The following is a 15,310-nucleotide window of genomic DNA, read 5'->3' as shown; positions in this document are numbered from 1 at the left end:
TAGAGGCTTTGCCTGGGTCCCGCACTATATTGTCCTTTTTTTTTTTAATGTTTATTTTTGAGAGAGGGGCGAGGAGCAGAGAGAGAGAGACAGAGGATCTGAGGCAGGCTCTGTGCTGACAGCAGAGAGCCCGATGCGGGGCTCGAACCCACGAACAGTGAAATCATGACCTGAGCCGGAGTTGGATACTAATTATGGGCCACCCAGGTGCCCCTCCACCGCACTTCTTGAGAGCAGAGACAGTGTCATGGTATCTTCGTGTCCTAGCACCCAGCCCCGTGCCCCACACACAGTAGCCCCTCCATAAATCAGACTGAGGGCCATAGCTACAGTGCAGTGTTCTGAGGAAAATAAGCTCTCAGGAATCACCTGTGACAACTTGCATCTGAGGAACGAGGGGGAGCTAAAGATTGCACCAGGCTGTCATCCCCATGACCTTGGAGAATGGCAGGGCTGTGGTGGCTGGGGGAAAGTCTGTGGAAGCATTTAGTTACAAGATACTGTAGGGCACAGTGAGCAGGAGTTACAGGTGCCATCCACACAAAAATGTGGATTTAAGGAGTACACATGTAGCTCGCAATCCAGGTCAAGTACCCCAGAAGTCGGGCTAAGAAGAAAGGGCTGGAGAGGGTCTAGAAGTAAGCTCTGAGAAATAACCCTGACGTGCAGGCTAGCAAAGTAGGGAACGAGCGGAGGAGGAGAGAGCAGAGGGTGGAAGGAAGGGAGGGAGGGCCTCGTGGAGTGTGGCCCAGGAGACCCCAGCACTGGTGCCAGCCTCCCCGCCCCCCGACCAGCTCTGTGACCCCCCCCCAACAAGTCACTTCACTCCCTGGCTCTCAGGACACTTGTCTTTGAAATAAGGAGAGTGAATTCGATCTTAAATCCAGTCTCCTTCCTAGTGAGACAGAAAAAGCAGGAAGATACTTAATTTGTAGCATAATTACAAAAGAAGACCTGTTCTAGGCATCTTTGTTCTTAAATGCCTATTATGGAAGACTTGCTTGGGAAGAGGGAAAACGACCCAGCAGTGAGCGTGTGTCATTGCACTTACGCTGCGATCCGCAAGGTCCTCGTGTGTGCCGTGCTGCAGCCGCACCGACTCGGCACCAAACCACTGCCCTGGGAGGCGGCGCCCAAAGAACCTGAGTGGGTGAGGCGTGGGGCCTCCCAGCAGCGAAGAAGGGAGATAACCCGGCTTGTGAGGATAATCTCGAATGGCATCCTAGTGCCGAGCCAGCAGTTAGCAGCCGGCCCGAAATCTCCAAGCAGCGGGGGCTGCGACGCGGAGCAGACACACATCACCTGGAGGAAGTGAAGAACTTTCCCGGAAAGCTGGGGCTACGCGTGCCGGCCTTCCGGGGCTAGTGGCCACAGACAGACTCTCCCTTGATGTGGGAAGAGGGCCTTGGTAAGGCCACACCTACCAGGCTCTGCCTGGGAGCTAGAACATTTCCCGTTTCTGTTTCTTAGTTTTTCAAAAATAAAAAGAAGCCACTAATACTCCAGGGCCAACTTAATTACGAAGAGAGTAAATCGCTCTCCCTGGAACTCTGGAGTGTGCACACATCAAAAACGGTAACTGGGGATTGTGGGGCTGCCTGTATTGATAGGTATTGGAAAGACTCTTTTTCCGGAACCTTCCAAGCAGTGAAGTTCCAGGGATCTGTGGGTGCCCTGGCCTACATGAATATGGGAAAGTGATACTGGAAAGTTTAAAATCTTGCCATATAAAAGCAGGGTCACCAAGAAATGTACTTCTATATGTATTAGGATTAAATATTTGTGCAAAACGATGTTGGCATCCTATCATCCGTAAGCAATGCTGAAAAAGTATTGTTCAGAATCTGGAAATATCTCCCTCTGAAGAGGGTTTCTTAACTGAAAACAATGGTTTGGGCTGTTCAGATGTACAATTACAGAACTTTTGTTTATAAAAAGGGGTGTTTTGTCGGAGACACTTGGACTTCATTTTTAAAGGAACAAAAAGTAAAACATCCCCGCAGCCTACAGAGGGACTCTTGACCTCTGCCCCTGAGGTGAGTGTAAGAAAGATGTCAGTTGTCACCAGCGTCAGGATCTGTCAGTGCTCATTGAACGCGCAGTGGGTGTGGGGTGAAGAAAGATCGGCAGTCTTCAGGGTGGCATAATTCAGAAGCCATGTCTCTGTGTCTGACTTACGGGCAGATATCACTGCGAGGTGGTATCTATTTTATAAAGATATGTCACCTTGGAAATGTAAACTGAAAGCTTGGGTCAGGAATCCTATTTGTATTGGTTGGCATGAAAGCAGTCTGTGAAAATTACTCAGGAGAAACCAGAAAAGCAAGGTAGAGCCACGGATCAACATTTATTAAATTTTCCCAATTTCTGCTACAGTTCACGGCGGACTCTTAGTGCAACTTGGGAAAATTAGCAGAGGCTTCTCTGCTTCTAAAACCCTTGAAGATGTGTCGAGCACAGCGTGCTTGGGGAGTCCCTGTAATGAAAGGCGGCAGACAGCGGCCAGCCGAGGAGCCAGCCCGTCACCGAGAAGAGGCCAGAGCGTTTGTGCTCATCCTTTCCAGGGTTCACAGGGAAAAAGAACACCCCAGACTATCTCAAACATGTCGAAAATTATGGCTCCCAGAGAGGAAAGGCAAAGTGATAATAAACAGCAGCTACCAAAAAAAGGACACCCGGATAGCGACTAAGGCTGTGTCGGATTCATACACACGACTACATTCCAAATTAGCCGGCTCCTCTCCAGGGATAGATCCAGAGGCCATTGAAGCTGGTTCAGCGAAGGTGCCCCTTTGTGAGCGGCGGCAATCAAACAGGCTAATGGGATACATGATTGCCGAAAAGGGGAAGGGAAAATGATGCGGCGGCGGTCGTAATGGTTTTGCATAAATCAGTAGTGCGACTCTGCCCTGTATGCCTCATTCACTTTTGGTCACATCGTTTCCGAGGGGTATTGCAGTCTTGGGAAGGTTCGCAGGAAAGAAATTGAATTGCACAAGCTTCTGAGCGAAGAGAAACTCAGAACCTGGCTGTTCCACCTAGAGGGAGGCCAGAGGTGCACTTGGGCAGAGCAGCCTGAGGGTGTGGCAGGCAGGCGGCACACTTCCGATGGCACCCTGCGCCCCCGAGCCATCGCTCCCTCCCCTGGTTTCCGTGTGAGAGCAGGGGTCCTGCGGCAGGAGGAGGGAGGCGCTTCAGGCCCCTTCCGACCAACGTGACCCCCGAGGAAGGAGCCAGTTTCCCCGCAACAGGCTTGCCTTCCACCCCCGGTCCTGAGAACAGTTAGGCCCCCTCTCTGGGTGCCCAAGGTCCCGACTGGGGGAACCCCAGTTTTGCACGAGATGATGGTGGTGAGGTGCCGTAGCCCAGGACGTGGCGGGTGTTGGCTTCGTACTGTGTTAGGTTCAGCTGGCGGGTGGGTGGATCCTCAACCACAGCCCAGCCTGCACACCGTTCTGCAGACGGGTGAGCCGGCTCAGAGCTGCTTGGCCCTGAGGCAGAATGCCACCACGCATGTGACCTTGGGCACACTGCTGCCTCCTTTGCAGAACAGTAAACTCCTACAGGCAGGGGCACCCCTGCTTAGCGCCTGGTCAGTGTTTGTGCTCAGTGGGGCAGTTGAAGTGTGAAAAACAAAAGCAGGGAAAGGATCTGAAGATGAGGACGGGCCCTCGGAGGTTGGCTGAGCCGGGAACCCCCTGGGACCCGCTGCTGCCATCTCTGTCCTCCCAGAGAATCCCCGGAGCCTTTTCTTTCCTGTGTCGGTCTCACCTCATCTGTTACCCAGTTCTGTTACTCTTCCTTTAAAAAGGACTCTTTCTGTTTATCCCAAATTGCTAGTCTACATCAGGGGGTTTCAGTGTTTAAGGGTTTGTTGTCATCTACCCTCCTCCTTTAACCACTTTTATTAGTTGTCACCATAAACATGTATTTCTTTTGTAATATTTTAAATTTAATCCCTTTTTAAGAGTCTCTTCTATCCAGAGCCCCTGTCCCCTGCTCCCCACCCAGGTCTGGCCAGTCCCTCATGGTACTGCCCTGGGCCATGACCCCACTGCACCCAGCCTGCACCCTCCTGCTCTCTCCATCATCACCCTCCCCGCCAAGGCTAGAGCTACAGTAGCCTCCCCTCTCCTGCTGCGCCAAGGGCTCCCTCCTCTGGCCTTTCCTGCTTGGCTGCCTCAAGCTTCCCGACTCAGCTCTGGCATCTCCTCCCCCAGGAAGCATTTCCGACTCCCCCCGGGCCGGTTGGGACCCTACCACACCCTCATGGCTCCCTGTAGGCCCAGAGCCATTTGCCTGTCCACTGAGGTGTCTGCTGTCCTCATCAGATGATGCACCCTCTGAGGGGCCAGGACCCGCATGGTGGGCATGCAGGTGGTGCATCATAAGTGTTGTGGAGTGAATGAATGCACTCAAACCTCCTGACCTCCAAACCTCATTCACCCGGTTCCTCTAGTCACACCTGCCACTTGCCGCCTATGTGGGGCTCGCTCTGTCCTCAGCGCCTGGCACGCAGAGGCACCCTTCATTTCCCGACTCCCGCCCGCCCTTTGCCTGCTCGTTCTGATTCCCACTGCACGTTTTACCTCTTCAGTGACTCCAGTCTCTGGGTAAGACTTACCCATCTTTCCATTTGTAAAACACCCTTTTCCACTTAAAATCCTCACTACACCAGTTTGTGACTTAATAAAATTAACTGTTTCTTGTGTGCTGCCTTTGAATCTGGCAGAGCCTGCTCGGCTCCCTGGAGATGCTCAGGGAACCCACGTTAAAGTTAATTGGTCCTTCAGCGACACTCAGGATTCCAAGTCCCAAACTGAAGCTCAGCTCAGAGGTGGCCCCATCCCCCCGGTCCGGTCACATGTGCGCCCACCCCGGGGCCGCATGAGCACAGTCAGGCAGCTGGGATTTCCACGGCCTCCGGTCTGCCCTACCTCAGGTGGAAGGACTGACCACTGGTGGCAGGGGAGCAGCGACTGTGATTCCTCAGGGAGGAATAGCCAGAGCAGAACACAAAACAGCCAGTGGAGATTCGCTGTCAGCATTGTGAGGTGTGTTGGGAATAACAGCCGTTTGCACTATTATTTTAAAACAGGTGGGTCAAATGGGCTAAAGACGGTTGTGCAGTCAGCATCACCCAAGTTAAGAAAGAAATGCAGGCTAGGAGCGGGAATGACAGTGGAAATGAGGGCAACAAGAAGCAAGCCAGCAAGCATTCATTAGGCACCCACTCCATACAGTCTTCCCAGGCTTCACCAGCACCATGCAGAGCAGATGGTAGCGTCGCTGATGTGGACCCTTTCCGAGGTGAGAGGCATGTTCTGAAGGACCAGCTTGTTAGCGCCCAGCCTCACTGAGAGTTTTTAAAATTTTATCTTTCAATCCAGAATTTGTACTGACGTGTTTATCGTTGTGCAAGGGCTGCATGGGAGAAAGGGCAACCACACCTTGGTCCTTGAGTTGCAAGGTTGCAAGGTGGGTAGACAGGGGCAGGAGGGGGCCGGGCTTTGGTAGGGAGCCTAAAGCCTCGCAGGGCCTGTGGGGCAAGAGCTCACCCAGAAATTAAGGACACTGAGGAGAAGGAGGGGGATAAGTCTCAGTCAGTGCAGGGATTAGCATCAGCTCAGGGGCCTGAGGGATAACCTCTGGAGATCGGGGCTGAGAACGCAGGCGATGGGATTACACAAATAACAGCACGATGGGACAGGAAAAGGGTTCAGGGTTGGAAAGGGGAAGGTGCAGTAAGTACAGCATGTTCAGAACATTTCCCTCTCAGAGGGTGGAGATGTGGGCTCTGGGGACAGAGTGTGACCGGTCGGTCGGACTGAGAAAGAGAACAGGATGTTTGCTGGCTTAGGAAAAGCTCCAGGGAGGGACTCGGGAGAGGGGGCTGGGGTGGGGGTGGGGCTCCAGGCAGCAGAGGTGTGCCCAACAGCACCATCCCCTCCCTCCGAACTCCCCACCCCCTCCTTACTTGGAAAGAGGAGTGTTCATAAAGCCAGAGGACTGTCGCTAACCCACCAAAAGATGGTCTTGTCACTTGAAAAGCTGTGAGAACGTTAAATTGATGGAGGGGAATAGATGGATAGCTGCTACCAGGAAGCTGTTCAAATTTGCCCTGCATGGTACAGGTCAGAGCCAATGGCCTAGACAGTTTAAAACCCCCAAGAAAGGCTCTCCCATTGAACTTTTGACCAGTAAGCACCTGCAGATGGGCCGAAGCAGAGAGATGTGCTAGAACAGGCAGAGGAAGGAAAGAGAGGAAAGGAGGCACGGGGAGTACTGAGGGCAGCTGGCACCATGAGGCCCCCAGGAAGCACCATGGTGAGGACAGGGCCACCTGAGCTTCTGGGAGTGGAATCTGCTCGCTCTGAGGGAGACCGGCTTTGCCAAAATGAACAGGATAGACCTGAAGACATATGGCCTCAGTCTTCACGTTAGAGTTTGAGATGTGAAATCTGAAACAGCAGTAGATAAATGAATTAAAGTGGGAATGTGGAGAAAATAGTGATGCAGGAAGGTAAGCACAGAATTTATAATCTCACAGTTGATATCACATTTGCCTTCTGTGAATTTGATTCTACAGTAAAAAGGGTGTGTGTGTGTGTGTGTGTGTGTGTACATGCACATGTGTGTATGTGTGCACGATGCATGTGCATGCACACACTGGAGCCGTGGAGGACATAGAGCCCCCGGGACAAAGGAGAGATGGTTCCTCGTCCACCTCCCGCCCCCCACCCTCTGCTTGCACTTCCTCCCTTGGGGAGAGAAACAGGTGCCCACCAGCCCTGCCCCACATCCTGCCCACTCCCAGGATACCAGTGCCATATCCACTACAGATGGACCCTCATCCAGGAGCAGACTCACCAAACATGGGCAGATCCAGAGTTCAATGGCTCCTCTCCAGCCAGCAGGCCCAGGGAAAGAAGGGGTGGACCCCCATCCAAGGGAGCAGGGGTTGCAGTTCTCCAGGAAGCACTGGGTGACCAGGGAAGGGCCGGGAGTGTGCCATGCCCCTATGCCCCTGTGGCACACAGCCTGCCTTGCATGCTGTCTGCACAGGTTCCAGGTTCCCACCAGCCCTTCGCATGAATATCACTACAAAGCAGTTACACATTCAGCGTCTGCAGCCAAGTTCAGTGGTAACTTTACAAATTTCACCACTTACTTCTTTAAGCAGAAGCCTGGGGATGAGAGGGAGAACGAGGTGTTTGTCCAGGATGCTTGGATCTAGCAGCTGGGCTTCTGCCCCATCGGTCCCCCAGCCTCAGTTCCTGTCCCAGCCCAGCCTAGCATACCAGTTTGTTTAAGACTCTCTTGTGCCATCAGGCCCCTCAGAAAATGGGACTCACCCCTAAACCCCATTCCAGGTGAGGCTTCATCTGCCCCTCCTGCCTCTCGCAGGGATCCACCACTGCCAGAGCCCTCCTCACCTCTCAGTTTCCCCAGTCAGCCTGTGCGGCCCCTCTTGCCTGGGCTCCACCAGATGCCTGGGCTCCAGCCTCCTGTGCCAGCTCATCTCAGAAGTCTGGGACCCCTCTTGGATTTGTCCCACTTTGCTGAACTTCACCTCTAACAAGTAACCAAGATCAATGTGTGTTTCTCTTTAATCACCTCATGGGCTGTAACTCCTCTCCTTGGCCTCTTTGACCTCCCGCCCAAAGCTCTCACCCCTTGTTGAGGACAGCGTGTGGGCCCCAAGCTGACCACCCTGCCCTCATTGCCAGATGAGTCTTTTCAAATATCCCAGTAGCACATCACCAGCACAGGTCCTTTTGAGGTCAGTCTTTGTTGTTGGATCTGATGTACAGGCCCAGCTCTGTGGGACATGGGATGAGCATGTCGTGGGGTGTTCCTGCCCCAGAGACCTCGCCGGCCCTGCTGACTCGGATCTTTTCCTCCGACATCACTGGGCCCTTTCCTCCCCTATGTTATGCCCCTTGCCTGGAACACTTCTTTTTTTTTCAACATTTTTATTTATTTTTGGGACAGAGAGAGACAGAGCATGAACGGGGGAGGGGCAGAGAGAGAGGGAGACACAGAATCGGAAACAGGCTCCAGGCTCCGGGCCATCAGCCCAGAGCCTGACGCGGAACTCGAACTCACGGACCGCGAGATCGTGACCTGGCTGAAGTCGGACGCTTAACCGACTGTGCCACCCAGGCGCCCCTTGCCTGGAACACTTCTAACCCCAGATGCCCTCTCCTTCCCTCCAGGCCATGCCTATTAGCTTTTTTTTTTTTTTTTTAAATATGAAATCTATTGTCAAATTGGTTTCCATACAACACCCAGTGCTCATCCCAACCGGTGCCCTCCAATATCCATCACCTACCCTACCCTCCCTCCCTCCCCCCATCAACTCTCAGTTTATTCTCAGTATTTAAGAGTCGCTTATGGTTTGCCACCCTCCCTTTTTTTTTCCCCCTTCCCCTTCGAGTCTCCTAAGTACAGCAGTCATGGCCTTCAAACATTTTGTTCACTTATCCCATAAAAGAACTTTGGAAAAAAGTAATCCTTTGAACATTTAAGGTTGAGAAGTGAGATACTAAGTTTAAATACAATTGTTTTTATAAATATGAGGTTAAAAAATAAACATTTTATAAGATGGAAGATGACCAATTACTAGGAATAAATATTTGGTGACATGATTTTAACCAATTCATTAAATAAGGCATACCGAATCTGAAAGTCATTGTGCAAAACTTTTACTCATGGGCCTTAGCCAGTGTATCTTGAAAATGTTTTAGTTCTGGAAAAATCCCAGTTACATTTAAAAAATTACATGAGGCACGAATACACTTGAGCGGGTCTTCACCCTCAGAGGGTCCAGGAGGTGTCAGGGCCCCTTGCTGAGGGCAGGTGAGGGGGCTGTGCTTTCCTTCTGTGAGGTGGGGAAGGGTGTTGTGAATTCAGTCATGTTCTTAGTGTTGGAAAATGCAGATATTGAGGATCTGGAAACGGATTCCCTCAGAACTGCCAGCTTGCTCCTTGGAAAGTGAATCTGTGTACCCCACACCAGAGACCACCACTGCAGAGGATGTGATTCCTCCCCTTCAAGAGTTCAGGGCAGGCCCCAGGGGGCTAGAACCCCAGAAGGATATGGTTGTTAGTGAAGAAAGGAACTTCCGTGTGCACAGGGGAGGGCGTAGGTCAGCTTCCCCAAAGGCCCACCTCTGACAGAGTTCCTGACTGTCCCCTGTCACTATACCCCCAGCTCACACACCTTCTGTTTCACAGAGGGTATGTTAGGCTCTCTCTCTCTCTCTCTCTCTCTCTCTCTCTCTCACACACACACACACACACACACACACACACACACCCCATGCTGTGTATTCTCAGGGTCGGCCATGCCTCCCCCTTATTTGCTGAGCTCTGTGCTGTGCCCTGTTCACATAATAGTTGGCCCAACACTGAGTACAGAACTCGGTCGTGCTTCCAGGTAGCAAGCTTTTCCTGGCTCCTGGGGGTGGCCGGCTCTTCCATGTGAGGGTTTCTTTTCCTTTTTTTTTTTAAATCTAAATCTTAGTTAACATACAATGAAATATTGGTTTCAGGTGATTCATCACTTACACTACCCAGTGCTCATCACAAGTGCCCTCCTTAGTACCCGTCACCCATCTAGCCCACCCCCCACCTCCCTCCCTCCATCAACCCACAGTGTGTTCTCTATCGTTAAGAGTCTCTTGTGATTTGTTTCCCTCTCTCCTCTTTTTCCCCCCTTTCCCATGTGTTCATCTGTTTTGTTTCTTAAATTCCACATATAAGTGAAATCATATGCTATTTATCTTTCTCTGACTGACTTATTTCCCTTAGCATAATACACCTAGTTCCATCCACATCATTGCAAATGGCAAGATTTCATTCTTTTTGATGGCTGAGTAATATTCCATTGTATATATACCACACCTTCTTTATCCATTCATCAGTCAGTGGACATTTGGGCTCTCTCCATAGTTTGGCTATTGTTGATAATACTGCTATAAACATTGGGGTGCATATGTCCCTTCGAATCTGTATTTTTGTATCCTTTGGGTAAATACCTAATACTGCAATTGCTGGATCATAGGGTAGTTCTATTTTTAGTTTTTTGAGGAACCTCCATACTGTTCTTCAGAATGGCCACACCAGTTTGCATTCCCACCAACAGTGCAAGAGGGTTCCCCTTTCTCATCCTCACAAGCACCTATTATTTCTTGTGTTGTTGATCCTAGCCATTCTGACAGATATGAGGTGGTATTTCATTGTGGTTTTGGTTTGTATTTCCCTGATGATGAGTGATGTTGAGCATCTTTTCATTTGTCTGTTAGCCATCTGGATGTTTTCTTTGGAAAAGTATCTATGTCTTCTGCCCATTTCTTAACTGGGTTATTTGTTTTTGGGTGTTGAGTTTGGTAAGTTCCTTATAGATATTTGATACTAACCCTTTATCTGATATGTCATTTACAAATATCTTTTCCCATTCCATAGGCTGCCTTTTAGTTCTGTTGATTGTTTCCTTTGCTGTGCAGAGGCTTCTTATCTTGATGAAGTCCCAATAGTTCATTTTTACTTTTGTTTCCCTTGACTCTGGCGACGTGTCTAGTAAGAAGTTGCTGTGGCCAAGGTCAAAGAGATTGCTGCCTGTGTTCTCCTCTAGGATTTTGATGGTTTCTGGTCTCACATTTAGGTCTTTCATTCATTTTGAATTTTGTGTGTGTGTATGGTGTAAGACAGTGGTCCAATCTCATTCTGCATGTTGCTGTCCAGTTTCCTTTTTTTTTTTAATTTTATTTTAATGTTTATTTTTGAGAGAGAGACCGAGAGTGAACAGGGAAGGAGCAAAGAGAGAGGGAAACACAGAATCCGAACCAGGCTCCAGGCTCTGAGCTGTCAGCACAGAGCCAGATGCAGGGCTCAAACTCACAAACCTCAAGATCACGACCGGAGCGAAGTCAGATGCTTAACCAACTGAGCCGCCTAGGTGCCCCAACTGTCCAGTTTTCCTAACACCATTTGTTGAAGAGATTGTCTTTTTTCTATTGGATGATCTTTCCTGCTTCATCAAAGATTAATTGACCATCTAGTTGCGGGTTTATTTCTGGGTTCTCTATTCTGTTCTGTTGATGTGTGTGTCTGTTTTTGTGCCAGTATCATACTGCCTTGATGATTACAGCTTTGTAATAACAGCTTGAAGTCCAGAATCCACATGAGGGTGTTCATTCTAGGTTGGCCCAAACCACGTCAGGGTGAAGCCCCTTCCCCAGCAATGCTGCCCAGCAGATAATTACACGTCAGGAGCTGTTCCCTTCCTGAGGGCACAGGAAGAGCATGAGAGGGAGGGACTCACTTGGACCCTTGGAGATAAGCTGCTCCTCCCCCAGGGTGACACCCTGCTGGCTTTTTAGTTTTAAGGGCAACTTTATTGAAATATAATTCACTTGCCATACAACTCACCCATTTATAGTGTACAATGCAGGGGGTTTTACTACAGTTTTGCGCTGTCACCAGTTAACCCCTGTTGACTTTTAACCCTGCTGCCAAATGCAAGGATTAATTAATTTAAAAAGAAGAGCTCATATGATGAAGGTAACCAAAAATGGAGTCATCCGGTGAGAATAGTCTATAGGAATCCATGTCGTGCTGGCTGTACCTTTTAGACCCTCGGCCCATGTACTTTCACCCCACCTGACTGAACCATGTGTCACCTGTTAGTCGCTGTCCCAGGTCTGCGCAGGGGCGGCGGGCAGGACATCGGCAGCCTCTGGAGGCTGGACAATGGCCGTCGCTCACCGGCCTTTGCTCTCTCTCTGCAGGTGTTCCACTGTGTCCACTTTGAGTGTCCAGAGCAGCAGAGCAGCCAGAAGGAGGACAACAGTGAGGAGTCGGGGACGGGGGACCCCAGCCTGGTGGGGCCGCCGCTCGACCCCCATGCCCTGCAGGCCCCCGGTGGCAGCTCACTGCCTTCCAGCCCAGGCTCCGTCTCCCGTTCTCCCAACCGGCAGCACCAATAACCGGGGCACAGATGTGGAGTGATGTGGGTGGGCCCCAGGGGCAGCGGCAAGAACCGGTGTCCTCCCAGGAGGGATCTCTGTGGACTGCCCCTCTCCCCCTCCGGGGAGGAGCAGACCTGGCTGCAAAAATGGACACAGAACAGGCTTTCTCCCAAGGACAGAAAGGGGCTGCTTTGTTCTCCTCAATTTGTTCAAATCAGGCTGGTCTCAAGGGGGAGAAAATGGGTCTTCAATCTTCATCAAGCCCACCATTAACACCCTACCTCTCTAATCTAACCCGGGCAAAGGGGACAGGAGGAAGCGGTAGACAGGCCCGTGTCAGAATACAGCAATGGCCCGCCAGCACTCAAGTGGAGGAGAATATGTTAGGCCTTTATTACCTGGAGGCTCCCTGTAGGAAATGGGTTTCCGTAGAGTGTTTACTTTCATGGAACACATCGCCCTGGCAACTGATTTTTTATTTCTTAGTTAGCATCCATTTGCTGAATCATAGGTGTTCCAGTTCTTCTTGAAATGCTCAAACAGCAAATCACTTGTTTTAATCCCTTTTGATGCTGTAATTTTCTTTCCTTGGTTTTGAACGGTTAAGCCTGGGGTGAAGCAGAGATACTGTGCACACGGCCTGTGCGAGGCTGAGACTCGGCTCATCACGGCACCCGGTCTGACCAGGAAAATCCTTTGAGGAAGTTCAAGAAAACACAGCAAATCAGTGCGAGGACACTGGAGTTAATGGTCACTCGAGTTCCTGAGTGACTCACCTGTCATTCCTGAAATGTACCTCGCCTCTAAGCTTGGGAGGCTAACAAGGAACTAGTTCTTATGCCACCCGCTAATTTAATGTTCACACATATGTAAATGTATATATATAAGTCTGTAGCGGCTTCCAGTTGGGTGGAACCCTCCCTCCAGTCACCACAGGTTAGCTGAGCCTGGGGGAGGGCAGCCCTCCTGTCCGTCGGTGTCTGGAACACAAAACTGGGCCTTTGCAGTTCGGGGGTTGCTGTGTTTCACCCCCAGACCACACGATTCAACTGGGGATTGGAAGGAAAAGCCATTCTAAGAAGCTTTTCTCCTCATCCTCCTCGAGACCATCTTCCCTGACTGCCGTCGCTTCATCTGGCTCTGTCATGTCTCTCAGTAATTTCCAGTCTAGCACTAACTACCCCGTGGAACTTGATCAGACTGCCTTCTGATTTTCACTCATCTCCGGAGCTCACCCGAGGGCTCTGTCACACTCACCTCCACGGGAAGCTCGGTCAGGCTGGGCACCGTGGTCCTCTGGTCCCCCAGATGCACACCCAGGTCCTCTGCACACCCTGTGACCCCACTTGGAGGAAGATGGGCTTTCATGGGGGCTCTTCTCTGGTGTCTGAAAGATATCTGTTGTGGGCGTACACAGAACCACTGGCCCGACTAACTAAATGCTTTCCCCAGTATACCTTCGTTTTGAGTGATCTATTGACATGGGAACATGGGGTCATCAAACCACATGATTAAACAGTTAAGTTAGGTGGGCTTTCTGTTTGAACGTTGGCGGGAAGGAGAAACCATGGGGCCAGCGTCCCTGCTCGTGCCACAGGGGGCTCCAGGTCCCCCTCTGCCCTCAGCCCACGCATTTGACCCCTTCCCCACTGTGTGGGGTGAACGGCACCCCTGAGGGGTGCCAGGCAGCTCGCGAGGGGAGGGAGGCTCCCGTAACAGATGGCAGTGCCTCCCGCTTGCCGTGGGTGGCTGCCCTCTGTGACTTGGCCGCTGCCTTTGTCAGCATTCAGCACGTGGTTGCCAATTAGCCTGGAGAATTCCTGTCCACTCGGCACTTCCTTCAGCAGTGCAGTCCTGCCCAGCGAGAACAGAGGAGCCCGATAAGTCAGCAAGGGCTGAGTTCCGATGTTTGGAAAGTATCCATTCAGAGGGTTCCTTCTCAACTTTGAAGTCTCCTGTCCAGAGAGGAGTCCCTGGGCTCGGGGGCTGGCACTGCTGACCTGGGAAGAGGGGAGCGGGCTGGCGAGGACCTGGAAGGTTCCAACCCTCTACGTCCAGACCGTGCAGCCCCACTGCCCCACGAGGTACGTGTCGCCATCCCAGGCACAGGTAACCAAGCTGGTCTGGCAGCTCACCGTCCCGTCCGAAAAGGCACAGACCATGAGGCTTTAGCACCAGACCCACATCTGGGCCTTGCCCAGCCAGCGGCTTGCTGTCTCCTCCTCTCTCCCACAGATTTCCATCGGTGTTCCCACCTTCCACACGTCGCTGTGAGGTCTTGAGAGAACGGACTTTGATCCAGTAAGGGAAGAAGGGGAAGATGAAGCCATGCCGATCACACACGACAGTGGGCGGGAGGGGTGGGGTGGTTCTGAAGGCATCTCTGCAAGCCATCAGCTGGCCATGCCGTCTCCTGGTGCCAACTGGAGGCCTTGCCTGCAGGGAAGCCTTCTCGGGACCCCAGGCAGACACAGAGCTCAGAAGCTGCTCTGGTCTACCTCCCGTTACCAGGCCAGTGGGCTCCGTCTCCGTGATGGGCCTTCTGATCCGGGAGCAGGGAGGGGCTCCTTCTGCTGACTGGACCAGGGCCTTCTGGATGGGGCCTGCAGAGCCCAGTGGAGGTGTGTGGCACCAGACAGATGCCGGGTGAAGCACAGATCTCCGGGGAATGAGGGGTGAGTGGGCAGCCGAGAAGAGGTCCCCAGTTGACTGGCATTCAGGGCCCTGGCTGGCCCTGCGGAGGACTTCTCCCTGCAGCCAACTAGACCAAAATGGCCCGAAGCTTAAACAGACTAAGGGAGCTGAATGGGAGAGCAGATAAGACAGCCTGGCACGCAGCTGGAAGGATTCCCAGATGCCCACAGAGTCCTCAACCCAACAGGCGGTGGAGGCTAACTCTGCCGTGAAGTGTGAGGAGGGAAACGGCCCAGTGATGAGGGGGCCAGGGCCGATGAGGGGCTGTGGCTCCCCCACCCCTGTGAGGATGCAGCCCCGGTGGTGTTTGGTTTGAGGAGAGGCCAGGTGAGGCCTGGCCCCCAGGGGAGACAGACAGAGGGGTGCTTGTGGCCCCTGGCCCTTTACTGGGATGCTTCTCAGTTAGAAACTGTGCAACCACTGCCCAGGTCAGGAAACAGAACACTGCCAGAACCCCCTGCTCGTCATCTTAGATCATGTTTTTCAGGAGAGTAAAAAACCGCACTGGGGCTTTGCGGGGGGATGGCCTTCACCTTCTGGTGGCTCCTGGGAGGGCCAGCCGGGGTGACAGCAGGCCAGGCGGGGCGTGTCCCAGTGGGGCTGGCAGCCTGGTCAAGGCGGTCTGAAAGGTGGGGTTGCTG

General features: G+C 52.0%; 1 protein-coding gene across 4 annotated transcripts in view; it reads left to right on the top strand.

Annotated features, from left to right (window-relative positions):
* The window catches only part of BTBD9 (BTB domain containing 9), a 414,008-nt gene extending 400,579 nt beyond the window's left edge, over positions 1 to 13,429 (top strand). For all 4 annotated transcript variants that reach the window (XM_045057479.1, XM_045057480.1, XM_045057482.1 and 1 more), the window contains one exon: positions 11,796 to 13,429. In XM_045057479.1, coding sequence (XP_044913414.1) covers positions 11,796 to 11,993 — 198 coding nt within the window. In that variant the 3' untranslated portion in view covers positions 11,994 to 13,429. The remainder of the gene's footprint in view (positions 1 to 11,795) is intronic.
* Positions 13,430 to 15,310: the final 1,881 nt, after the last annotated feature.

Source organism: Felis catus, chromosome B2, assembly GCF_018350175.1.
Source record: "Felis catus isolate Fca126 chromosome B2, F.catus_Fca126_mat1.0, whole genome shotgun sequence".
Classification (NCBI taxonomy): domain Eukaryota; kingdom Metazoa; phylum Chordata; class Mammalia; order Carnivora; family Felidae; genus Felis; species Felis catus.
The sequence above is the reverse complement of the archived record's forward strand: the minus strand, read 5'-3'. Positions and strand labels throughout refer to the sequence as shown.